Source organism: Heptranchias perlo, chromosome 2 (genome assembly GCF_035084215.1).
Source record: "Heptranchias perlo isolate sHepPer1 chromosome 2, sHepPer1.hap1, whole genome shotgun sequence".
Taxonomy (NCBI): Eukaryota; Metazoa; Chordata; class Chondrichthyes; order Hexanchiformes; family Hexanchidae; genus Heptranchias; species Heptranchias perlo.
Window position 1 is genome coordinate 67296305 of NC_090326.1, and position 26891 is coordinate 67323195.

The following is a 26891-nucleotide window of genomic DNA, read 5'->3' on the forward strand; positions in this document are numbered from 1 at the left end:
CAGAAGTAGATGCGTTGGAGCCGGGATGCGTTCCCGCTCCGAAAACTTAGCATTTTCATTGCCCACCCGTTCTTGGGGATTTAAAAAGTTACCCCCATGAGTTTAAGGGGACATTAAATTGTTAAAGTGAAGCTCAAGCTGAGTATACATATGCTCTGATCCTTGAGATTTTAGGATCATCTGTACTGGCTATGCATGTGCAGAAAGAATGCAGGGGGATTGAAAAATTGGGGAAGGGCTTTAGTCGTGTTTTTGCACCAGATTGTTTCTACCTGCAATTTTCCTTCAGTCGCATCTTGTCTTGCACACATTCTGTGTCACAGCCTCATTAAGGCCCAAGATTGCAAGCAAAGGTATTTAACTGAATGACCTGATGAAATTTTCTGTCTTTTGCAGTTTTACCCTCCAAAGCCCATTTTGAACAGGTGCAAGGTAAGCTCCATGGGGTAGACCTGGACTTTGTGCAGTAGTGTAAAATGGGGGATAGCGAGTCAGCAGCCTGTTTTACATCTCTCCCAATTTTTATTTCCATTTACTCCAGCCAACTTGCAACATAGGTATGCCACTGCCACTGCCTGCAAACATCAATTCAGCACTCACCTTGTAGGTCTCAGAGTTACTGTAGCATGCATACTGCTGCCCAATGCAAGAGTACCCTGGAATGCCTTGCACCAATGTAATGCAGTAAAGCATCCATGATAAAGGAGGTTGGGTGCTGCACCACATCATCATTTGCCACTAGACTTCATATCATGCCTCCATCCTGGAGTTGGGGGGAATTCCCCAAACTTGATCTATTTTCCTGGATCGGAGGTCAGTGCGTATGCACAGTGGGATCCCTCACCCTGAAATAAATCTTGTAACAAATAACTCTTCTCTACCCTTCTGCCAATGTCTTATCCATTCCAAAGATGTACTCTGAATCCCCACAGCTTTTGAGATTAAATGGAACCTTTCATGCAGAACTTTATTGAATGTGTTTTGGAATTTTACCCGTAACATATCATGGGGCTTCCCATAGCCCACTTATGGTTTCACTACCTCAACAAAGTTGAGGATATTGGTCAGGCAGTGTCTCCTTCTAAATCCATGTTGTCTGCTGTTTACTATCAGGTGTCAGCCTTGGTTCAGTGATAGCACCTGAGTCAGAAGCCCACTCCAGAGATTTGAGGACGTAACTTAAGCTGGCACTTCAGTGCAGTACTGAAGGATGTGCTGCATTCTTGGAGTATCTTTTGGATGAGACATTAAACCGAGGTCTCGTCTGCCCTCTCAGGCGGACGTAAAACATTCTGTGGCACTATTCGAAGAAGAGCAGGGGAGTTCTCCCGGTGTTCTGGCCAACATTTATCCCTCACTGAACACCTAAAACAGCTGATCTGGTCATTTATTTTGTTGCTGTTTGTGGGACCTTGCTGTGTGCAAATTGGTTGTTGCGTTTCCTATATTACAACAGTGACCACATTTGAAAAGTACTTCATTGGCTGTAAAGAGCTTTAGGACATCGAGGTCATGGAAGGTGTTATGTAAATGCAAGTTCTTTCTTTCTTACTAGGTAATTATTGTACAGATAATTCTCAAGTTTAGCCTTGATCATCTATTCCATTATTTTATGCGGTATTGAAGTAAAACATTTAATGGATCTGTAGTTGTCTGCAACTATTTTGTGAACACTTTTGGAAAATGAGCACTTTAGTCTGTTTCCAGTCTACTGGTATCCTCCTCAATGTTCATCAACTCCAGCATAATCACAATTACTGCCGTACAATTTCCTCCCTTGTCTCTATTAATACGCAGAGATAAAGTGCCTTTATCACTGGGAATTGTTTGTTTTAAGCCCTTTTAGCCTGTCTTGGGCTTCCATCTAATTTATATCAGTCATTAATTCTACCTAGGTTATCACCATTTAGGAAGGACATGTTGCTTATGTCTTCCTATTTCTTATGTTCTTATGGAAGCTGTGGAAGCTACATCATTAAATAAATTTAAAACAGAAATAGACAATTTCCTAGAAGTAAAGGGAATTAGGGGTTACGGGGAGCGGGCAGGAAATTAGACATGAATTTAAATTTGAGGTTAGGATCAGATCAGCCATGATCTTATTGAATGGAGGAGCATGCTCGAGGGGCCGATTGGCCTACTCCTGCTCCCTATTTCTTATGTTCCCTTGCCAATAATTGGAGAACATAATGATTCAGAATATTAACTATCTTATGCTCATTCTCTATTTCAGCATCTTTTATAGTTCTCACATCTTCTGACTGTCCTCTTACTATTTAAGTTCTGAAAAATTTACATACTGTTATGTTTTGCTTCAGCAGCTATGATTTTTTCCATGTCTCTTTTGCCACTCTGACTATCCTTTTAAGATGTTTCTGCAAGTTCCTGTATTCATCCTAATGAGCTTTCATGTTTCTGCCTGCATGATTTGTAGAGGTCATTCTTAATTATTTTGCTCCTGATTTTTTGTTTGTTCATCCATGCTTATTTTGTTGACACTTGCTGGTTCTAGGTATGTATTGATCTTGTATTCGAGATTATGCCTTTCAATGTGTGCCTCTAGGAAGTGTTGTTGAACAAACCTTGCCAATAAATTTGCTTAAGTTAGTCCCTCACTCCTCTGAAGTTAGTGCTTTTAAAATTATTTGCCTGGCTTTTGGTCCTCGGTATTTCTGAATCTCAGGTCATGTTACATAGAATTTACCACACAGAGACAAGCCGTGTTTATGCTCCACACGTGTCTCCTCCCACTTTATTTACTTCATCGCCCCCCTCTCAACACATCCTTCTATTCCTTTCTCCCTCATGTACTTATCGAGCTTCCCCTTAAATGCCTCTATGTTATTCGACTCAACCGCTCCACGTGGTAGCGAGTTCCACATTCTCACCACTCTCTGGTACAGAAGAATCTCCTGAATTCCTCATTTATTAGTGACTATTTTATATTTATGGCCTCTAATTTTGGACTCTCCCACAAGTGGAAACATCGTCTCTTCGTTGACCCTATCAATTCCCATTCATGATTTTAAAGACTCTATCAGTCTTCTCTTTTCTAGAGAAAAGGGCCCCAGCCTGTTCAGTCTTTACGGATGGGGCAAAAAAAGATTTACAAGGGTGATATCAGAACTGAGAAGGTACAATTTTCTCCAGTGCTTCTATATCCTTTTTGTAATATGGAAACCAGAACAGTGCACAGTACTCCAAAAGCATGGTCTAACCAAGGTTCCATACAAGTTTAACATAACTTATCTGCTTTTGAATTCTATTCCTCTAGAAATGAACCCCAGTGCTTTATTTGCACTTTTTTGACTTTGTTAACCTGTGTTGCTACTTTCAATGATTTGTGTATCTGTACCTCTAGATCCCTATGACTACCCCAATTAGACTCTTATTTTCCAAGGAGTAGGTGGCCTCCTTATTCTTCCTACCAAAATGCACCACCTCACACTTATCTATATTAAAAATTTGCCATTTACACACCCGTTCTGTAAGTTTGTTAAGGCCTTCTTGTATTTTGTTGCAGTCCTCCTCAGTATTAACTATATCTCCCAATTTGGTGTCATCTGCAAATTTTGATATTGTACTGCCAATTCCCGAGCCCAACTCATATATGTAAATTGTGAACAGTGGTCCGAGCATCAATACTTGTGGAACATCGCTTCCCACCTTCCGCCAATCTGAGTAACTACATTTAACCCCATCTCAGCAAGTCAGGCAGCATCTGTGGAGAAAGAAACAGAGTTAACGTTTCAGGTCGAAGACCTTTCATCAAGAAGGGTCATCTCCCTGAAACATTAAATCTGTTTCTTTTTCCACAGATGCTGCCTGACTTGCTGAGTATTTCTAGCATTTTCTGCTTTTATTTCAGATTTCCAGCATCAGCAATATTTTGCTTTTGATTTAACCCTATCTCTCTGTTTTCTGTTTTGTAGCCAATTTTTTTCTTATTCGTTCATGGGATGTGGGTGTCGCTGGCCCATCCCTAATTGTCCTCGAGAAGATGGTGGTGAGCTGCCTTCTTGAACCGCTGCAGTCCATGTGGTGAAGGTTCTCCCATAGTGCTGTTAGGTAGGGAGTTCCAGGATTTTGACCCAGCGACAATGAAGGAACGGCAATATATTTCCAAGTCAGGATGGTGTGTGACTTGGAGGAGAACGTGCAGGTGATGGTGTTCCCTTGTCCTTCTGGGTGGTAGAGGTCGCGGGTTTGGGAGGTGGTGTCAAAGAAGCCTGGGCGAGTTGCTGCAGGGCATCCTGTAGATGGTACACACTGCAGCCACGGTGCGCCGGTGGTGAAGGGAGTGAATGTTTAGGGTGGTGGATGGGGTGCCAATCAAGCGGGCTGCTTTGTACTGGATGGTGTCGAGCTTCTTGAGTGTTGTTGGAGCTGCACTCATGCAGGCAAGTGGAGAGTATTCCATCACACTCCTGACTTGTGCCTTGTATGTAGACAGTGGAAAGGCCTAGGTGAGTCAGGAGGTGAGTCACTCGCCGCAGAGTACCCAGCCTCTGACCTGCTCTTGTAGCCACAGTATTTATATGGCTGGTCCAGTTAAGTTTTTGGTCAATGGTGACCCCCAGGTTGTTGATTGTGGGGGAAGTCAGTGATGGTAATGCCGTTGAATGTCAAGGGGAGGTGGTTAGACTCTCTCTTGTTGGAGATGGTCATTGCCTGGCACGAATGTTACTTGCCACTTATCAGCCCAAGCCTGGATGTTGTCCAGGTCTTGAAGCAGTCTGTGCCCACATGCAGCATTACCTGAGGGGTTGCGAACGGAACTGAACATTTGCTATCCATTCTGCTACTTGTCCCTTGATTCAACATACATTGACCTTAGTCATGAGAATAACGAGGTACCTAATCAAAGGCCCTTTGAAAGTCCATGTATATCACATCGACTACATTACCTTTTTCTACTCTTTCTGTTACTTCTTCAAAGAATTCAATAAGGTTGGTCAAGCATTATCTTCCCTTTTGGAATCTGCGCTGACTACTCTATTATATTTTTGGCTTCTGCATATTTTTCTATTACATATTTGAGTAAAGATTCCAATATCTTCTCTACTACCGACGTTAAGCCAACTGGATTTTATATATACATATTCATGTATATATATTTAACCCCATCTCATATATACACACACTAGCGCCTCTGCTATCTCTTCACTAGCTTCTTTGAGTATGTGTGGGTACAATCCAGGGGTTTTATCCTCTCTTAAGTTTGACTAGTTTATCAATTATCTCCTTTCTATTTTAAATATCTTAATATCCTTTTTGATCTCTTCTTCTAATGTCATGTCCACCTTGCTAGTCTCTCTGGTAAAAACTAAGGTAAAGTAACTATTCAATATTTCTGCCATTTCACTGTCATTACTTGCATCCCTTAGTGGCCCTATCCCTATTTTAATTTTCCTTTTGTTATTTATGTTTCTATAGTATTTTTGTTTATATTATTTGATAATTTCATTTCCTAATTCCTCTTCACCTTTCTAATTGTTTTTTTTAATTCTTTCTTAACCTCTTTGTATTTCCTTTTGTCATTCTCGCCTTTATTGTCTATGTACTTAGTGTATGCCTTTTTCTTTAGATTCAATTTTACCCATATCTCGTTATTCATCCACAGTGTTTCATTATTGGCTAGTTTGTTCTTAATTTTAAGCAGAATATATTTCTCCTGAACTCTATTGATCACTTTTTAAAATATTTTCCATCGCTGTTATATCTCTTTGTTTGTCAATATTTTTTTCCAGTTTACCTTCCAATGTTCCATCCTCATCTCCTCAAAATTAGCTTTTTTCCAATCTATTACTTTGAACTTGATTATTCTATGGTCACTATCTCCTAACTTAATTTTTCTGTATGTTATCTTGGTCACTGTGCACTATCTCTTGTAGCTTCCCTGACACATTGGATCATGAAATATTTATACATTACATTTACCATCTCAGATTCTGGACCTCTTGGATATCCCTAATTTATATTTAATTGATTGAAGTCACCCATCAAAATAACTTTCTTGTTAACACATACTATTTATATCTCAAAGAACAATTGTCTTACTTCTTGTTCTGACCTGATGATCTGTAGCATACTCCCATTGTTCGCTTTGTCTTTTTAATGTTAAAGATATTTAACCAGAGTAGTTCAGCTTGTAACTTTCCAGCTCCGAGGAGATCAAATTCATGAGCCTCCCAGGTGTCCCTGAAATATAGGCTGCATCATCTCCTTTCCTGCCTGCTTTATATTTTCCCAACACACTATACCCCTAGATTTTGTATTAATTACCATCCTCTAGCCATGTTTTGGCTAGTCCTATCATATAGTATTTTCTGACTGCCACAACAGTCTCCAGTTCCAGCATCTTTTCCCAGTGGTTCTAATATTCATGTACATACATTTTATTGTCAACTCGCATCCTTTCTTGGCTCCAACATCTGCCTGGTTCTTGTATGTCTGAGTATCCATGTCCATATCTGTCTTCTGGCTATCTTCCACTCTAGGATTGGTCTCATCTGGGTTCCAATTTCCTCCCTGCCCTGCTCCGCTCCCACTTCTCTCATTCACATAATTCTTGATAGCTGTATTTATGTTCCTTGCAAGTCCCATTCTTCCTACTTTGTTTAGGTGCAACCTGTCTCTCTTGCGCCAGTCCAATTGTCCTGAAAATGTTCGTCGTTATAAAGGTAACATTATCTTCCCACTAGATCGTCAGTCACTTATTTGCATCCTCAGTTCTCTTGGTGAACTCCCCTACATAACCAAACACAGAAGTATACCAGAGACTATTACTCTCAGTTCATTATCTTGGCATTTTAAAGCAATTCTCACGTATATGGCTGTTAAGGCCCCTACATGGACTACCATCACTGGGTCTCTTCCTGTTCCCGTCTAACATCTCCTCAATGATTACTGTTCTAGCTCCATGTAACCAATGCACCTCATGACAAACATGGTTCTCCGTTATCATGAACACAGAGTTGCCTATGATACAATCTTCCCGTGCCTCTCAATCTGCATTTTTGTCCCAGCTATCTTCTCTGATTTTCTGGCTATGCCTTCTTTATGACCTGGTTTCCTTCTGGTGTATTGGATAGCACCATGTGCTGAGTATCTGTTCATTATCGTAACCTTGAGTAACCTTTTACCTTTCTTGTGCTTCTTTTTCCAACCTTATGCCATCCAATATTCCCATTTGTTTCCCTCAGCATTTGTCTCCTTTTCACGGCAACTATCCACCTAAATCCCATCCCCAATAGCTGAATCTAGAGTTCCAGCATTAACCCATCTATTCACTGACCATTAAGGACTCACTTACCGAGTCTAATACTTTCGATTCACCCTCGATGATCCCATCACTTTTGTCTGCTTGAGAGTTTCTGTATCCTTCACTCTAAAGGCAATAACCCTTCACTTTAAACAATAAGACAATTTTTGCATCTTCTCCCTCATCTATTATACCTGGCCTTCGCGTGCATAAATATCTCTCAGCAAACACTCCTCATAGCATTTATCCTAATTATACTTCTCTTGGGTTTATAAAATGTGATTTCAACAGTACTATTATGTATAAGGAAGAGGCATTTGCGATGATGCAGAATGTGGTAGGAGTACACAAATGCTGAGTTCATGGGTGCTGATAGAAGGCTATGGGCAATGTCAGGGATGGTCCAGGTGGGTAGAATAGTGGGCATTCATGTGAGTTCTATATCTATGGCAAATGTAAGGAGTCGCACAACACCAGGTTATAGTCCAACAGCTTTATTTGAAATCACAAGCTTTCGGAGCTTTGCTCCTTCATCAGGTGAGTGAAGAGTTGCATAAAGGCCCAGCATATATAGTCAGAGAACAATGCCTGGTGATTACAGATAATTTTTCTAACTGCCCTTTATCACACCTCGGCAGAGAGATAATCACAGCAGTCAAAGGAGTGAATGGTGTTCAGACAGGTTAGTCAGGGAAACATTACATCCAAGAATACTGAGGTGGGGTCACAAGGGGTCAAATCAGAGAGAGAGAGAGAGAGAGAGAGAGAGTGTGAATGACCAGCTGTATTAAAAACAGATAACTTTTTTTCACTGGAAATCGCAGCAGATCCGGCCGCATCTGTGTATGGAGAACAAGCCAACTACGACTTGAGTCTGGATGACTCTACGTCAGGTGGGGTTACATGTAGCGTGACATGAACCCAAGATCCCGGTTGAGGCCATCCTCATGGGTGCGGAACTTGGCTATCAATTTCTGCTCGACGATTTTGCGTTGTCGTGTCTCTCGAAGGCCACCTTGGAGAACGCTTACCCGAAGATCGGAGGCTGAATGTCCTTGACTGCTGAAGTGTTCCCCGACTGGGAGGGAACCCTCCTGTCTGGCAATTGTTGTGCGGTGTCTATTCATCCGTTGTCGCAGTGTCTGCATGGTCTCGCCGATGTACCATGCTCCGGGGCATCCTTTCCTGCAACGTATGAGGTAGACAACGTTGGTCGAGTCACAGGAGTATGAACCATGTACCTGGTGGGTGGTGTCCTCTTGTGTGATGGTGGTATCTGTGTCGATGATCTGGCATGTCTTGCAGAGGTTGCCGTGGCAGGGTTGTGTGGTGTCGTGGACGCTGTTCTCTTGAAAGCTGGGTAATTTGCTGCAAACGATGGTCTGTTTGAGGTTAGGTGGCTGTTTGAAGGCGAGTAGTGGAACATGACGTAGTTTCTCCGCTCCGGGGAAGTACTGGACGACGAAGGGTACTCTGTTGGTTGTGTCCCAACAGCCATTCTCCAGATGCCATCCTACAACTCATCCGCTTCATCCTGGATCACAATGTCTTCACCTTCGACAACCAGTTCTTTACCCAAACAGCCATGGGGAACAAATTCGCACCCCAATACGCCAACATTTTCATACACAAGTTCGAGCACGACTTCTTCACTGCACAGGACCTCCAACCAACGCTATACACCAGATACATCGACGACATTTTCTTCCTATGGACCCACGGCGAAGAATCACTGAAGAGACTACACGATAACATCAACAAGTTCCATCCCACCATCAAACTCACCATGGACTACTCCTCAAACGGTTTCATTCTTGGACACATGAATCTCCATCAAAGACGGGCACCTCAGCACCTCACTCCACCGCAAGCCCACGGACAATCTCACGATGCTCCACTTCTCCAGCTTCCACCCTGACCACGTCAAAGAGGCCATCCCCTATGGACAGGCCCTGCGAATACACAGGATCTGCTCAGACGAGGAGGAACGCGATGGACACCTACAGACGCTGAAAGACGCCCTCGTAAGAACGGGATATGACGCTCGACTCGTCGATCGACAGTTCAGACGGGCCACAGAAGACAAACACAGGACACAACCAACAGAGTACCCTTCGTCGTCCAGTACTTCCCCGGAGCAGAGAAACTATGCCATGTTCTTCGCAGCCTTCAATATGTCATCGATGACGACGAACATCTCGCCTTCAAACAGCCACCTAACCTCAAACAGACCATCGTTCGCAGCAAATTACCCAGCTTTCAGGGGAACAGCGTCCACGACACCACACAACTCTGCCACAGCAACCTCTGCAAGACATGCCAGATCATCGACACAGATACCACCATCACACAAGAGGACACCACCCACCGGGTACATGGTTCATACTCCTGTGACTCGACCAACGTTGTCTACCTCATACGTTGCAGGAAAGGATGCCCCGGGGCATGGTACATCGGCGAGACCATGTAGACACTGCAACAATGGATGAACGGACACCGCACAACAATTGCCAGACAGGAGGGTTCCCTCCCAGTCGGGGAACACTTCAGCAGTCAAGGACATTCAGCCTCCGATCTTCGGGTAAGCGTTCTCCAAGGTGGCCTTCGAGACACACGACAACGCAAAATCGTCGAGCAGAAATTGATAGCCAAGTTCCGCACCCATGAAGACGGCCTCAACCGGGATCTTGGGTTCATGTCACGCTACATGTAACCCCACCTGACGTAGAGTCATCCAGACTCAAGTCGTAGTTGGCTTGTTCTCCATACACAGATGCGGCCGGATCTGCTGCGATTTCCAGCGAAAAAAAGTTATCTGTTTTTAATACAACTGGTCATTCACACTCTCTCTCTCTCTCTCTCTCTCTGATTTGACCCCTTGTGACCCCACCTCAGTATTCTTGGATGTAATGTTTCCCTGACTAACCTGTCTGAACACCATTCACTCCTTTGACTGCTGTGATTATCTCTCTGAGGAGGTGTGATAAAGGACAGTTAGAAAGATTATCTGTAATCACCAGGCATTGTTCTCTGACTATATATGCTGGGCCTTTATGCAACTCTTCACTCACCTGACAAAGGAGCAAAGCTCCGAAAGCTTGTGATTTCAAATAAAGCTGTTAGACTATAACCTGGTGTTGTGCGACTCCTTACATTTGTCCACCCGAGTCCATCACCGGCATCTCCACATTATATCTATGGCCACAGAGCAGCTGAATATCCATGGAATAGAAGCCTTTTGTGCTCATGAAGGGGAAAACATTGGTCACCTGAGTTACAAAGAGAAACTGTAGAAGCTGAGTTTGTTTACACCAAAGAGAAGACTGAAAGATGATCATATTGAAGTATCCCAGATTCTTAGGGTTCATCTAGTCAAATATCTTTAAGAAATTGTTTACCATGGCTGAGAACAACAATGGGAAACGAAGTTCAGAAATAACTGTTTCATATGGAAAGTGGTGAATGTTTGGTGTGGACTGCCCAAGGAGGCAATCAAAACTGATAACATCAGTAATTTTAAGAGGAAGTTGGGCATGCATTTAGCAAGAACATCAATTGAGTGAAATAGGTAGTAAAATGCGTTGTCTATTTCAACATTAGTGGTTGCCGGATAGACCAAAATGGTAGCTCCCTATGTACCAAATAGTGTTATGTACTTTGGGAAAGCCAGACAGATGGAGAAAGTATATAGCTCTCTCCTGCTGGTGCATGACTCCATGGGGAAATGGGCAAATTGAGTGGCACATTAAAATTAATGGATGGAAAATCATGCGAGAGGTTGTGTGCCTGAATTCCCGAATAATGTTCCCAGAAGGAAAAGCTCATAAAATTAACCCCGATAGTGTATTTACAATCCAGACATTTCTAATACTGTGTCATCCCCTCATCCAATCCTATACCTCTTCAGCCTCTTCCAACTAGGAAATCACCCATTTCCTGCTTGACTATCAACAAATTCTATATTCAGTATACAAAGTCAGTATGCTTGTGAGTTTATAAATTCACATATGTGAAAGAAATCCTTCATGGTCTCCAGAACTATACAACATATGGAAGTGTGAGCCCTGAAATTCCATGGAGTTCTCCCGGTCTCCCAGCATAACTTTGGTGGGATATCAGCAGAAACCCAAGAAATATTACGCAAATGACCATTTTTAGCTGTTTATGCCATTTCTCTGAGGGTTCCGCCAGTCTCCCGCTGGAAAACTCCTATGGTGCTTCCAGGTAGAGGTCAGTGCCAATATTTTCTTTAGCTAGAGCCTTAAATTCCAAACATCTTAATGTTCCATTACCCATTGCGATCACAGGCACTGTACTGTGATTATCTTTTAACAATAAATGAAAAGGAGTATTCATGGCAAAAAAGGCAAATCCATACATTTACCAGAGCCGAGAGTATTGCAAGGCAGAAAAAATAACCTGAAGTTCCTAAGCTGATTAAATCTCAGCCTTGTATTGACAGATTTCAACTGTGTAATCATCAAGTATTAAATAGGCTATTCAAAAATGTCCAGATGAATGGCATTTAAAAGCAGTCAACAGCATTATTTCAAAGAAATTTCAATCCCAAACAACACTGAGCACTACTTCTACTATGATGACATTCCATCCACTTGTGCTGACACCTAATGTAATGTCTACTAATGGCCTTGATATAATGCCTATGAAAAAGACAAGCAGTTTTTAAGACTGAGATATTCAATCTACAATGAGCTGCAGGCTAAACACATGCCAAATACAGCGGACATAAAATTATTGTATAGTTCCAAATTATTGAGAGCAGTACTAATCCTAGAGCTGAACTAGTTCCAGTGGAGGTACTGCAGGTGCTAGTAACAAAGGGCTCTCTAGTTCAAGTCCAATGTAAGACCGCTACAACCATCCAAAAGTTCTAACTCCTATGCTATGTCTTACAATAGAATTTAATACATTAAGAAGGGCTGTACTACTGGATGCTGAAAAATGGACTGAACCAAACTATACATTTTGGTGCCAGTTTATACTATTCCAAAAGTAGAATTACATGTTAATAGTAGAAGACGGTTAAAGAACAGGTGGATCAATTAAATTGGATAATACTATTACAAATGTTAAGGTTATGGCAGGTCCATTGAACAAATTCTTCACAAAGCAGGACTGTAGAAAAATTCAATCATAGTAAATGTGATTCATAACACACAAAGAATGTATTATGCAGAATCTGGAAGGATTAAATATTCACAAGGCTCTTTGGCCAAAAGGGATACATCCCAGAAATTAATGAATGACATTTGTTTGATATTTTTCAGAACTCCATAAATTCTGGAGTGGTACCCGAGGACTGAAGGACAGTAAATATAATTTCACCAACCAGGTAATTATAGCTGGTTGGTCTAACATCTATGGTGGTAAAATGATTCAGGGCAAATGGATATAATGCCGATAAATGTAGGAACAGAAAATAGTGATCACGTGCATAACAGAAGAGGGTACTTTTTTGATGTAGGCCAGTCTGAACATAGGGCCAGGTAAGCCTAGCCACAAAGGGACATGATTAAGTACCTCTCCTTGAAGAGGTGACACCACCAAATTTTGCCAGGTTACAATGGCCCACCCAAACTGATTTCAAATCAGAACTAACCAAAACTACATATTAAATCAAAGTAGTGAGGTTTGAGAAAGTAAAGCAAAAAATTGACATGTGCCCACCAGTCATGGAAGGCTTCAAGCAAACTCGTAGCTACAGCGTATTGGTGATAACAGGAATGGGTCTTCACTGTAAGGGGCTGATAAGTAAAAGAATTTGGAAGAGATCATTGATCATACACTGAAAACATCTGACCAATGTGAAGCAGCTATCAGTCATTACAGTAAGTCAGATACTGGGATGCATCTGAAAGGCTTTGGACTACAAGTCAAAGTAAGTTATATTGACATTATATAAGTCAATGGTGAGGCCAGTTCTGGAGTATGGCATGCAGTTCCTACCTCAAAAAGAATATAGATACATTAGAAAAAGTTCAGAGAAGAGTCACCAGCTTGATACTAGGCATTAGGGGGCAATGCTATGAAGAAAATTCAAGCAACCAAGTCTTTAAAAAAATTATGAAAGGTATAGATAAGGCTGAAGTAAACAAGATGCCTAATTTAGAAAATGACAATAGGACTATAAGACTTCAATTCAAAATTCACAAGCCTTGAGCAAGACTAGAGATTAGAAAAAGCTTTTCCCCTTCTATGAGATAGTAGACAGTTGGAACAGACTCTCCCTAAATGTAGTTGATTCAGGATTTATACCTGTTGAGGAGATGGACTCAGGATAGTAGAGATAGTAGCACTGTTTGATTTTTCTTTCAGTGAAGACTGGGAAAGGAATTTAATATTCCTTGAAAGGGAAGGAAAGAGTACGTGATAGAATAATCACACATGAACATTATATGGAGTTGGCTTGTTAGCTTTTTCCCACTCCAGGGGCTCAATTTTCGGGTGAAGGGGCAGGTGTGTTGGGGGAGGCCTCCGAAAATCGCTGAAATCCTGAGCGGGTTTGGAGCCCGGTTCCAGCCCGCCGACTTCTGGGTTCCCCAGTGACGCGTCCGGGTGCACTCGGGCCTCCCGAATGCGGCAGTCCCACCAGCAATTAAAGCCAGCGGGATGATAATTTGCATTGTTTGTCAGATTCACCACTGCGTCAGAGGACGAGCAACATCACCAGCCTCGCCAGGCACGGCGTCCACCTCCACCACGTGGAGCTACACAATACAGTGCTGCGCCACAGGCACCTGCACAAGAGAACAGAGAGCAACAACAGAGAGAGCGACGTCACAGGAGGCACTAGCCTTGCAACAGGGTCCACAGACCGAGGCTCAGCTTCCTGGACCTCTCTGAGGAGCAGTGCATAGGGAGGCTCAGAGTCAGTTGCCAGGTAGTCACAGACATCTGCAGCCCCCTTAATGCTGAGCTGCTCCCGGCTGGGCCGAGCAGCATCTCCTTTCCTGTCGCTGTCAAAGTCACCACTGTCCTCAACTTTTTCGCCTCCGGATCATTCCAGGGTGCCAGTGGGGACATCACCGGGGTCTCCGTCGTCTGCACACAAGTGCAAAAGGCAGGTCAGCGACAGCTTGTTTCGCAGGACCTCGCACTATGTCAACTTCCCCATGGATGACCTCAGCCATACAGAGAGGGCAGTGGGAGGCCACCCTGTGGCTGGCTTCCCACGGGTACAGGGTGTAATCGATTGCACCCATATAGCAATACGAGCACCTCTACGCAAGCCAGGACTGTTAAACAGGAAGAGGTATCACTCCATCAACACTCAGCTCGTTTGTGACCACTGCAAGAGATTCCTTCATGTGTGCACGAGATACCCTGGCAGCTGCCACGATTCCTTCATCCTCTGGGAATCCAACATCCTGCCCCTCTTCCACACACCAAAAACCCGTAAGGGCTGGCTCCTCGGGGCCATGGGATACCCCCTGCATACGTGGCTCATGACACCTCTGAGGAACCCCATCACCGAGCAACAGCGTCGATATAATGACAACCACATCGCTACCAGGTTTACAGTTGAGCATGCTATAGGGCTGCTCAAGATGCGCTTCAAGTGCCTTGATCGTTCTGGGGGAACACTTCAATACGCACCAGGCAGAGTGGGAAGCATTATAGTCGTGCATGGCACAACAGAGAGGGGTGCCACTTGAGGAGGCCCCATCCACATCTGCTACCCACATTGAGGAGGAGGGGGAAGAGGCGGAGGAGGAGGAGATGGAGGAGGAGGAGCAACCCATGGGAAGAACAGTGGATCACCTGGCTGCTCGTGAGGCCAGGAAGTTACTGATATGTGAACGGTTCTCCTAACATCATACAGTGTGAAGAGTCCAGTCCTCACACCACGTGGATAGAGCAGAGCCCACACCAGCCCTTCATTCCCTGCACAAAACAGTCCTGCAACTACACATACACCCACTGTAGAGTGACCGAATGGGTGGCATCAAGTGTCAGCGTTCATGGTGAACCTCATGGAAGGGCCTTATTACAGAAGCCAGTCAAGAATGGCCAAGACGTGGCAGTAGTGGTGACACTAATAATATTTAATGTGAGTTTAACAAAAAGCAAATATAAATAAAAAACATGACCAACTGTCAAACACCCTTGTGTATCCCCTTCGTGTTTACAAAACCTTCGCCTTTCTCTTCGGACTACTTCTACATGGTGCATCCCCTGTGGCTGCAGCAGAGGTAGTGGCAGGTTTCTCTTGCTCATGCCCTGACCAATTAGATGCTTTGGGCCTACGTCCTCTGGGTTTTAGTGCCTGTCAGGACCCCTCCAAAGACTGCTCCACCTGCACCTGTGCAGGGGCAGACTCGGCCACCTGGAGGGGAGGCAGCATTGCGGGTACTGGTTGAGAGGGGGGCAATGGGTGAGACATGGGAGCGCTTTGAATGGCGTGCCCACTTCCATGTCCCCTTTCGCCATCATCCCTACCCTGGGCCAGGCCCACACCACTCTTACCACTCTGCTGGACGACAGTTTGGAGGACATGTGTGAAGCCTTGTAAGGCCAGTGCTAGAGTATCTGCCTGCCTGTTTAAGGCGGCGGAATGTTGTTCACCCTGAGTCTGAACGGCCGTTGTCAGGGCCTGAATGGACTCATTTGTGAGCCGTGCTTGAAGCTCCATAGAGGCTAGCCTTCCTTCCATTGCAGACATTCCCGCACTTACCCGCAATACTATCTCAGAGATGCCCTAACGTTCCTGTGACAGTATGTCAGAGATTCCATCCCGTACCTGTGTCACTATTCCACTCATGCAGGAGTTGGACTCCTCCATCCTCTGCGCTATTGTGGAGAGTGCATGTGGCACTGTTCCAGCACCTCACAAATGTGCTGCTGCCCATCGATCGTTCTCCTTTTAAAGGATGGCCCCCAAGGTTCAGCATCTGTGTCCAGCTGAGCAGAGCCTGGAGAGGAGTGCTCCCACCGACGCGGTCTCTCCACAGCTGCCCCTGCCACCAGTGTCTGCTCGTGCTCACATATGTGTGGTAACTCACCATGTGCGACCCCAACTAACTGTGGACTGGGACCCACTGAGGTGTGTGTATCTGCGCTGGTGGATGGCTCGCTCAGACGTGACGGTGCACCCTCAGAGGCAGTCAGGTCCTCTGAGGAATTTCCCTCTGCCGTCACAGCGGTCGCTGAAGGCCCTGTAAGAGAACAGAAAGCAATATTAAGCATGATCACAGATCATGTTGCAAAGAGCATACTGAGGTACTGAGATGGCAGGGCATGTTAACATCAATTCATATTGTGTGTGCTGAATGTTAAAGTTCTGTCACCAGACGTTTGTCGGGTGCCAGTCTCGGCGTCCCCGATGGTGCGGCTCAGCTCCAGTGCCTCCTGCTCCGCATCAGTGAGGACGACTATCTGTTGTGGCCCCCACTGCGCTCCTCGCCCTCTCCCGTGCATTCTGGGCTCTCTTCTCCTAAAAGGGGAGAAAGTACAGATGCATGAGTGAGTGATGGTGACGTGGCCAACCGCTGAATGCTTTGTTTGGGTGAGGCAGACCATGAAAGAGATGCATCACAGGGTATGAGACAGAACCATGACATTGTATGAGGATTGGGTTGAGTGGTAGTGGTGAGGTGACTAATGGGGAGGTGAGGAAGTGCAGGTAAGTTGAGGATGAGCTTTAACTGGGTGTGAGGAGTGATGTGATAGAGTAGTGTTGGCAGTGCAGAATGAGTAGGGGGGTAGGGGCGGTGATGTGGAAGATGGAATGTAGGAGAATGAGTAAGTGTACTCACTTTAGCTGACCTAGTTAGGTCATTGAAGCACTTCCTGCACTGGATCCAGGTGCGGGAGATGTTGCTGCTGCTGGTGACCTCCTCTGCCACCTCGAGCCAGGCCTTCTTGGTGGCAAAGGCAGGGCACTTCCTCATGTCCGCTGAGTAGAAGACATCCCTCCTCCTCCTCACCCCATCCAGTAGCACCTGGAGTAAGGCATCACTAAATCTAGCAGCAGCCTTTCCCCTGTGCTGCTCTGTTGTGATGTATGGGTGTTTCCTCCAGGAGAAACCATTAGAGGACTGCCCCTTTAAATAGAGCTCCTCCAGCTGACAGCCTGTGATGCGGGTGCGCAGTCCGCCCACTGCGCAGTTGTCAGACGGCAAACCGGAAGCCACATTACGTGGCTCCAATTGACCCACAATCACTTGGGAAATGGACCAATTTTATTAGGCGGGGTACCCACCCGCCCAATTCCCCCCCCCCCCACCCCGTTGCCATCCTGCCTCCCCGCTAATATCGGGGTCCAGATGTTCTTGGGTTTGTTTTGCATCACAAATCACAGCAGTAAAATCTTTAAAAATCATGTTTTAGTTACATTTAAATTTTTAAAATTGAGTGAATAAATCTCAACCCACTTTGTTTTTTATCATTCTAAAATCATACATTTCAAATAGATTCTATAGGCCTTTGCCACCAGGAATTTTGGTTTCAGGGCACATTCTTTAATTTTTTTTGTAAATAATCACATTCAGTTTTTACAAAATTAAGACAACAATTCTTTTAATAAGCTATTTTTGCTATTTGAATTAGAACAGTAGAACAGTGTCTGACATTACAGCATAAAATTATTATAGTTTTAATAACTGTTTTAAAATCAATGAAACACACCTATGTGTCTTTTCCATACTTCCAACAATATTCAATCATCTATTTCAACTTGATCTGATCAGCACATGCACATCCTCTTCTGAAGCCTTCTTGCCTTTCCACTTGAGCAAATAGCTAACCAGGCACATTAAACAGACCATCACATCTATGTGCACTCCTTCTCGTCTGTCCACTTGTGTAATGGAATTATTACAGCCAACTTTCCAACCTAAAGCAATTTCTACAAATTAATTTGGATTATACAATAATGTTCTTTCACTGCATTGGGCCCCTCTTCTTTAAGTAGTTCAGCAGCAATACTACACAGATCCATGGCTTTTCCTCCATTCGTTGGTCTTGCTGCTTGTTCTATCTCCTCACGCTAATCCAACCATGTCTCTAGTTAACCATCAACCTTTTTTGCCACATGGTGGTAAACCTGAAGACTTAAAATCTGCTAAATTGCTCATTACAACCATATATTTTCACATCTCTCCTGAGCATTTTAATTATTTTATTTTAATCAAAAACGAACGAATACTTTAAAAACACAAACCTGGAAGCTCTTCATAAATGTCGTCATCTATTGGCACTTCACCGGATTTGACATCTTTAATTTCTGGATCTATATCATCATACATTTCCTCATCTTCATCATCTACTGGGATCATACCAGATTCTCTGTCTTTTTAACAAAACAATTAAGTGATATGTTAGATTCTGAAATATACTGGGTAATTTAAAAGAAAGTTAAACAAAAATGTAAATCAACTCAAGTGACTCCTATGCATATCCTCATCAATAGCAGCAGAGCAGCATCGGTAGAAGTCCTAAAAAAAAACTGCGTTGGCATTCCACTCAGTAGGAGAATGTCTGATGCCATGGTTTGAAGGAATCAACAAAATGGGAGAGGGAGGATGAAAGCTAGGCATTGGTTCAGGGTGGAATGTTGGCCGACGAGAACTCTCCACTCTTCTTTGTACTATGGGATCTTTTACTCAACCAGAATAAGCAGATGGGGCCTCAATATAACGTTGCATCCAAAAATAGTACGAGACAATGCTGCGCACACTCAGTACTGCACTGAAATGTCAGCCTAGATTATGTGCTAAAGCCCAGGAATTATGTTTGAACCCACAACCTTCTGACTCAGAGGAGACAATGTTACTAACTGAGCCAGCCTGACAGGTGGTACTGGGAGATAGAAGAAGTAAAAGCAGAAGGGCTTCTTCTATATGACACCCTGTCTGTTTATTTTTGGACCACAGGTAGTTTCACTTCAAGATACCAATGATCCAGTTTGCCTTTAACTTGCATACCAAAGATTAGACATTGTGCTTTCTGGTTAATTTATCACCCCAGAATGACTCTCAAGATTTGTTGATGCTTCTTGAAAATATTTTCACCAAGAAAATGGCCTCCACATAGTGCCCTATGCATACAAACTCCTACCCTAGGCTTTAATATTTTGAGCTGGATTTCCCTTTGAAGTGGTTTCATTGTCACAGGCAGGCTGGAAGGGACTTCCACCTGCCTCCCTTACTCTGCTACCAACCTGACCCATTTTCCTGGGTCAGACCTACTTAACAATGCAGGGCTTGTTCCTGATGGGAATTACATCGCACATCATTGCTAGGAAGGAGGAGGAGGCATCATTAAAGGGGGTAGAAGCACCCTGAAGAGGTTTTGATTTTTTTTTTACAGACACCTTTTCAGACACCTTTGCTCCGGCCATAGGGGTGGCCACTGCCAAGCCTTCTCCCTCCCTTAGGGTCATTACCAGTCTTCCTGCTGCTGCCCTATAATGTACCATCACCCCTCTTCTGATGTTATCTGGGGTTGATGGTATTTCAGTGGACAGGCAGGGAAATCAGCCTGTTTCCTTAACCTCACTCTAATGTCGTCATTAAAATGTGGGTTCAAGGATTGGGGAGCCAAGTTCCTTGCTTTTTTTTTGGGGGGGGGGGGGGGTGAAGAAGAAAATTTAAGGCATGAGTTTCAGAGACGGGGATCCCATTTTTCCCTCCTACTTCTTTACTATCCCGCCCAATTTCAATTGGTATAGTGGGGGAAAATCTAGCCCTTTGACTCTTTTTCAAGGGAATAAGAGCACGACATCGACTTGCCACAAAGGCATAAATGGAATGTCAGGGACAGGTTGTAAACCAAGGATCTTTTAAGTTCCCATGACAACTGAAGAACCTAGCAGGCTTAGAAGCCACAACAGCTAAATGACAACATATGATAGTATGCAAAAACCTACACAATCTTACACTGTGGATACCAGTATTAAATTTGTACCATTTTAGGTGCATTGCAAGAAGATGGGATTATGCTCCCTAGTCAGAGAAAACAGACTTCTCAAATAAATGCAGAGTTCAGTTCACCAACTGCCAGTGAAAATGATAACATGAAAAAGGTGACAGAATATTTGATCGAAGAAATGGATTTCAAGAGAAAAAAAAAGAGGTAGAGGGTTTTGGGAGTGAGTTCTTGAGAGTATGCCCAAGATGGCTTAAGGCTGTTGCAGAGGTAGGGTAGGGCAAGATTATATAAGGATCTGTAGATAAGGATGGGGATTTTAAACTTATCACTCGGGGGATAGGGAACCAGTACACGCAGTAAAGGTGGTGATAATGGGCAAGCAGAACACAATGTGAATTGCAGAATATTGAGACAAATTTGATTTAATTTATTGGCGGCAAGGAATAATGGTACTTACCAATACAGTTGTCTTTCACACAGTTATTTTATAATTTAGATATTAAAAGGACAGCGCAAATATTTTACGTAGTATGTCTAGTCCTCCTTAAGAGCGTTTTCCATTTAACGACCTAGATTTTCCAATTGTAACGCCGATGGTAATCCATTTGAAAGGAATGGATTGCCATCAGCATAACGATCGTGAAACCTACAACAACAACAACAACAACAACAACTCGCATTTATACAGGGCCTTTACCATAGGAAAACATCCCAAGGTACTTCATAAGAGCATAATCAGACAAAAATTGATGCCAAAAAAGGAGATATTAGAATGGGTGACAAAAAAAGCTTGGTTAAAGGGCGAAGGGAGTGGGGGTGCACAAGAGGCCTGAGTTGGAGGAATGCAGATTTCTTGGAGAGTTGTGGGCTGGAGAAGGTTACAGAGGTAGAGAGGGGCGAGGCGATTGAGGGATTTGAACACGAGGATGAGTGGGTAGTGGCGAGGGGTTTAAGGAGATGGTTGGTAGTGAAGAAAAGCAGCAGGGGAGTATCTAAACATTCCAGGATATCCTATAGTAGTGAGCAGCTTTGGCAGAGGAGAGCAGGGCCCCAATGGTGCTTGATGTGGTCCAGCCAGATCTGGCAATGAATAGCTAAACCAGTTCTGCACCATATGCATTCAAGTCTGTGCCGCTTGGATTTAAGGGAGCGAAGATGGTAGCCGTACCGGGGCAGAGTAAAGGTTTTACTAGGGACGCGTCATCAAAGGCGGAGGTTAGGGGGTGATTGAGCAGATTGATAGCTGTAGAAGTATCGTAACGAACGGAGGGCCAAAGGCTAGATAGTTGGAAGTTTGAAAGTGTTGTTGTAAGTGACTTGGGAGGAGAGTCTTTCCAGGAGCAGATGCAGAAAGAAGTGGGATTGGAAAGGGGGATGGAGAGAGAAAAGGGGGCATGAGTGGTGCGGGATACAAGGAAGTGAACAGAGGTGACCTTGTCTGTGATTGAGACATTGGGAATAGAGCGACTTTATTCAAATAAGGCAAGGTCGTGGGATGGCAAGGTCGAGGGGGTGGCAGTGAATATGGGTAAGAAAGTTTATATGGAGGGGGAGGACAACAGGACAGTGAACTCAGAGGAGAGAGGGCTAGGTGTGTTGAGGTGGAGGTTGAAATCATCAAAGATGAGAATTCGCTTGGTACAGAGACAAAAGGAGGAAAGAAGTGAGGATAAGAACATAAGAAATAGGAGCAGGAGTAGGCCAATCGGCCCCTCGAGCCTGCTCCGCCATTCAATAAGATCATGGCTGATCTGATCCTAATCTCAAATCTAAATTCATGTCCAATTTCCTGCCCGCTCCCCGTAACCCCTAATTCCCTTTACTTCTAGGAAACTGTCGATTTCTGTTTTAAATTTATTTAATGATGTCGCTTCCACAGCTTCCTGGGGCAGCAAATTCCACAGACCTACTACCCTCTGAGTGAAGAAGTTTCTCCTCATCTCAGTTTTGAAAGAGCAGCCCCTTATTCTAAGATTATGCCCCCTAGTTCTAGTTTCACCCATCCTTGGGAACATCCTTACCGCATCCACCCGATCAAGCCCCTTCACAATCTTATATGTTTCAATAAGATCGCCTCTCATTCTTCTGAACTCCAATGAGTAGAGTCCCAATCTACTCAACCTCTCCTCGTATGTCCACCCCCTCATCCCCGGGATTAACCGAGTGAACCTTCTTTGTACTGCCGAGAGCAAGTATGTCTTTTCTTAAGTATGGAGACCAAAACTGTATGCAGTATTCCAGGTGCGGTCTCACCAATACCTTATATAACTGCAGCAATACCTCCCTGTTTTTATATTCTATCACCCAGCAATAAAAGCCAACATTCCGTTGGCCTTCTTGATCACCTGCTGCACCTGCATACTAACTTTTTGATTTTCTTGCACTAGGACCCCCAGATCCCTTTGTACTGCAGTACTTTCCAGTTTCTCGCCATTAAGATAATAACTTGCTCTCTGATTTTTCCTGCCAAAGTGCATAACCTCACATTTTCCAATATTGTATTGCATCTGCCAAATCTCCGCCCACTCACCCAGCCTGTCTAAATCCCCCTGTAGGTTTTTTATGTCCTCCTCACTCTCCACTTTCCCTCCCATCTTTGTATCATCTGCAAACTTTGATATGTTACGCTCGGTCCCCTCCTCCAAATCGTTAATATAGATTGTAAAGAGTTGGGGACCCAGCACTGACCCCTGTGGAACACCACTGGCTACTGGTTGCCAGTCCGAGAATGAACCATTTATCCCAACTCTCTGCTTCCTGTTAGATAACCAATCCTCCACCCATGCCAGAATATTACCCCCAATCCAGTGATTCTTTATCTTGAGCAATAATCTTTTATGTGGCACCTTGTCGAATGCCTTCTGGAAGTCTAAATACACTACGTCCACTGGTTCCCCTTTATCCACCCTGTACGTTATGTCCTCAAAGAACTCAAGCAAATTTGTCAGACATTACTTCCCCTTCGTAAAGCCATGCTGACTTTGTCCTATTAAATTATGTTTATCCAAATGTTCCGCTACTGTCTCCTTAATAATAGACTCCAAAATTTTACCCACCACAGATGTTAGGCTAACTGGTCTATAATTTCCAGCCTTCTGCCTACTACCCTTTTTAAATAAGGGTGTTACATTAGCAGTTTTCCAATCTGCCGGGACCTTTGCCGAGTCCAGAGAATTTTGGAAAATTATTACCAAAGCATCCACAATCCCTACTGCCACTTCCCTCAAGACCCTAGGATGTAAGCCATCAGGTCCAGGGGATTTATCCGCCTTGAGTCCCAATAATTTACTGAGTACCAATTCCTTAGTGATTGTAATCGTATTTAGCTCCTCCCCCCCCTAGAGCCCCCTGTTTGTCCAGTGTTGGGATATTCTTAGTGTCCTCTACCGTAAAGACTGAAACAAAATATTTGTTCAGCATTTTTGCCATCATCTTGGTGAGAAACTTGGGTGGTGCTTGGTTGAGCAGTACAGAATGCGAATTTTAAAGTAGAGGCGAGAGGAGAGGAACAACGCAAGAAGATGCCAGAGGAGTAGAGGGTCAGATCAAGATAAGGCCCACAAAGCACTGCAGCAGTTTGGGCAGGGCAGGTGGTGGAAGTATAGCCAGGCATGGAGGCTTCAGTAAGGGGCAAGGTGATATCACTTGCCCCTTACTGAAGATTTCCGTCAAGGCCATGATGTCAATGAAATCATCCAAAGTAAGGTCATGGATGGCAAGGACCTTGTTCGTAATTGAACGGACATTCTGGAGGGAAATGCAGAGAGGAGTGGTGATTGTTGATCAGCTCGAGCCAGCATTAGGTTGATCCAGGGATCCAGTGGAGGTGAGTAGTGGTCTCGGTGAGTACTGCACACCAATGGATCCATTATACCAGTGGAGGTATATCAGCGACACTCAGAAGCAGGCGAAAAGTGGCAATAGCAACCTGTTTTGGTTAGCAGGAGTTCATGCTTTAAGGACTCCACTATAGCATATAATCTACCAAAAATTCCACTTCCACATCTGTTTTAACTCTTACCTTTTAATACAAATTGAAGCTGTTCAATCCATCCTTCCACCTCACTTGAAGAAGCTGCAGCAAACTGAAAAATTTGATACACAAGTTAAACCTTGGAAGAAATTGGAAATACACACTCCTCAGAAATTTGTGCTTTCAATGTTCAGCAGGTCTTTTCTGTGAAAGGATGTTTGGAATTATGTTCGGTTTAAATTAGACAAATTTAAGTAATTGAAGCAATGGGTGACAGTTTAAATTCTGAACAGCAGCTGGCAACTGTGTGAAAACTGCTCCTCTTCATCAATGTCAAATGTAAAACTGATGAACAAAATTTACCCTTGGCAATTAAGAGACATCAGTGATTTCCTTTAAACTGCTATATACAACCCTCCAAAAATGTCCTTGTCAAAATCAGCCAGTCAACCTGACAACTTAATGAACTGGCTTTCAACAGAAATCTTAAATGTAAGAACTTATTACACTAACAGTCTATATCATTACTGACTGATTGAAATATTCCATTAAATGTCTTGTCTGCATTAGATGTCACTTCCTTACACTGTAAAGATTTTGGTATTTTTTATTTGTTAAAAATGCCACAACTAATTAACGAGAAGAATTTTGGCCTATAGAACACCATTTTACACTTTGTATGCATCTGTTTAAATATTTGCTGACTTTTAGGAATATGTTAGATAAAAATACAAAGTACCACATGAAATTGCCTTTGTTGTTTACAGACATGATATAACATTAGGTCCCACTGATTATCACCAGTTGAACGCAATGGTTCTCAAGGTTATTTAGAACCTAGCAGACCTCTTTAGCAACAGATGAAGGTTGAGCACATACCTTCAGACCACAGGTTTGTGGAAACAAAAGTGCTAATATTTGGCAGTGCAAAGTAACTAAACAAACACGATCATCTTCTGGGATGTGAAACTATTACTAGCTTAATATGTAGCTAGTAAGTTAGTATTTAAATAAATGTATAAAGAAATGGCAAAAGTTTAATACGTTTGATCAGCAGCAGCTAAATTTGCCATTTCACAATTTGAGCATCCACAAACAGTGACACAGAACTCAATCCCTAAATGTCAAGAGCATTTGTTAATTTATGGACAAAGTCAACTACCACATCTTTCAATACCCAAGAGAAGGTGCATCGAGAGGGCTCAAGATATACAATTCCTGAAGTAACCTCCTCTGAGGATTTAAAATGGCAAGCCTAGATTTCTTGTATGTATACCAAACCTACTGTCAGTTTTCATTTGCTGACAATCCTATGTGTTCTCGTTATATTAATATCTTCACACTAAGTTGACCCCATAGCAAAAGTTTATCTCAAGTCTAAGATACAGTAGCAGAATTGCACTAATAGGTGCTATCAATTCCAATGCAACAGGTGGCAACAAAACATCATAGAATACAATGTTAATAATGAGTGCACATCATGCATTTAAACTACTCCATTTACTCACCAGCAAAAATCTGTCTCCTCCCAGCCTAGCAGATTAATGCCAGCAAATACATTCAACATTTATGCGGTTGGAAGAAACAAGATTACCCTACTTTCAAGGACATAAATGTAAGGAATCTTACAACACCAGGTTATAGTCCAACAGTTTTAACCTGGTGTCGTAAGATTCCTTACATTTGTCCACCCCAGTCCATCACCGGCATCGCCACATCAAGGACATAAAGACATCAGATGGAAAGTCAAAATAGGTGGAAAACTGTTTAGCTCTTAATTACAAAAGTTTTTTTGGGGGGGTCGGGGGTCGGAGGATGGTGGAGGGGTAAAGGATGAAGGAGGAAACAAAGAGATTGATTTTGGTCTCCCAGCAGGAAACCAGCAGAAAGTGGATGGGGTGAGAGCAACAGCTGCCAAGAAGATTTGGCGGGGTACCCATCCCAATTTCTAGGTCGCTTCTCATTTGAATAAGTGAGGTAAGCTGCCAGCCTGAAACATATTTCCCTCAGGCAGCTCACCGTTTAGGAGGTGAGAAATTGAAGGCTAGTGCAGATTCTTAAGGTCCTACAGCAGCTTAAGAGGAGGTCCATTTTTTTGTGGCCAAAGCAAGGAAGTCACACTGTCGAGCTATAGGATGATGTTTGGGGCCAAGGCAAGTTCCAGCAGGGCTATCTGTGCTTTCAGATACACCCTTGGAGGGGCTGGTGGAGGAAGTTCAGGAGAGGAAGGAGGTCCTCTAAGTGGTCGGTGGATGCCAAGGCAAGTTAGTGAATGGGCATGGCAAGAAGTAGCATATGTGAAATCAAGCAGCATTATCTTCAGGACCTGGCTGCAGGGAAGAAAGAAATTTTATGATCTCACCAGATTGCCAAGGTGAGACTCCCCTTCATATCATATTCTTCTGACACAGTCCAGCAGAACCTTAACTTTTCCTCCACACTATCAATCCTTTCCTTCCCTGCTTCTCATGACTGTCCATAAGTCAGGAGGGAAGACTTCACTGCACCTTCTTTCCACTTGAACTTATACCCTCAAAGTTGTTACTACTCTCACAACTACTTCTTCCTCTTGTCCGTACTTGCTGTTTTTCTAGTCATCATGCACACTATGGTAAACTGGCACATATATTGCAAGGGTGGAAAGCTCTTGCGCAGGGCACATATTGACCTATTTCCACCCTTCCTGCAGAAGAAGCTGGAACACAACAGAAGAGAAACAAACAGCAGAGGAGGAGGTTGCACCACTCTGCAAAGACTCATCCT

At 43.6% G+C, this 26891-nt stretch overlaps 1 protein-coding gene across 2 annotated transcripts in view; it reads right to left on the reverse strand.

Annotated features, from left to right (window-relative positions):
* Nucleotides 1-26891, reverse strand: part of skap2 (src kinase associated phosphoprotein 2) — a 283699-nt gene that overhangs the window by 91382 nt on the left and 165426 nt on the right. For both annotated transcript variants that reach the window (XM_068002204.1, XM_068002193.1), the window contains exons 8-9: nt 24177-24240; nt 18447-18575 (exon numbers count right to left, since the gene is read on the reverse strand). In XM_068002204.1, the coding sequence (XP_067858305.1) occupies nt 18447-18575; nt 24177-24240 (193 nt within the window). The remainder of the gene's footprint in view (nt 1-18446; nt 18576-24176; nt 24241-26891) is intronic.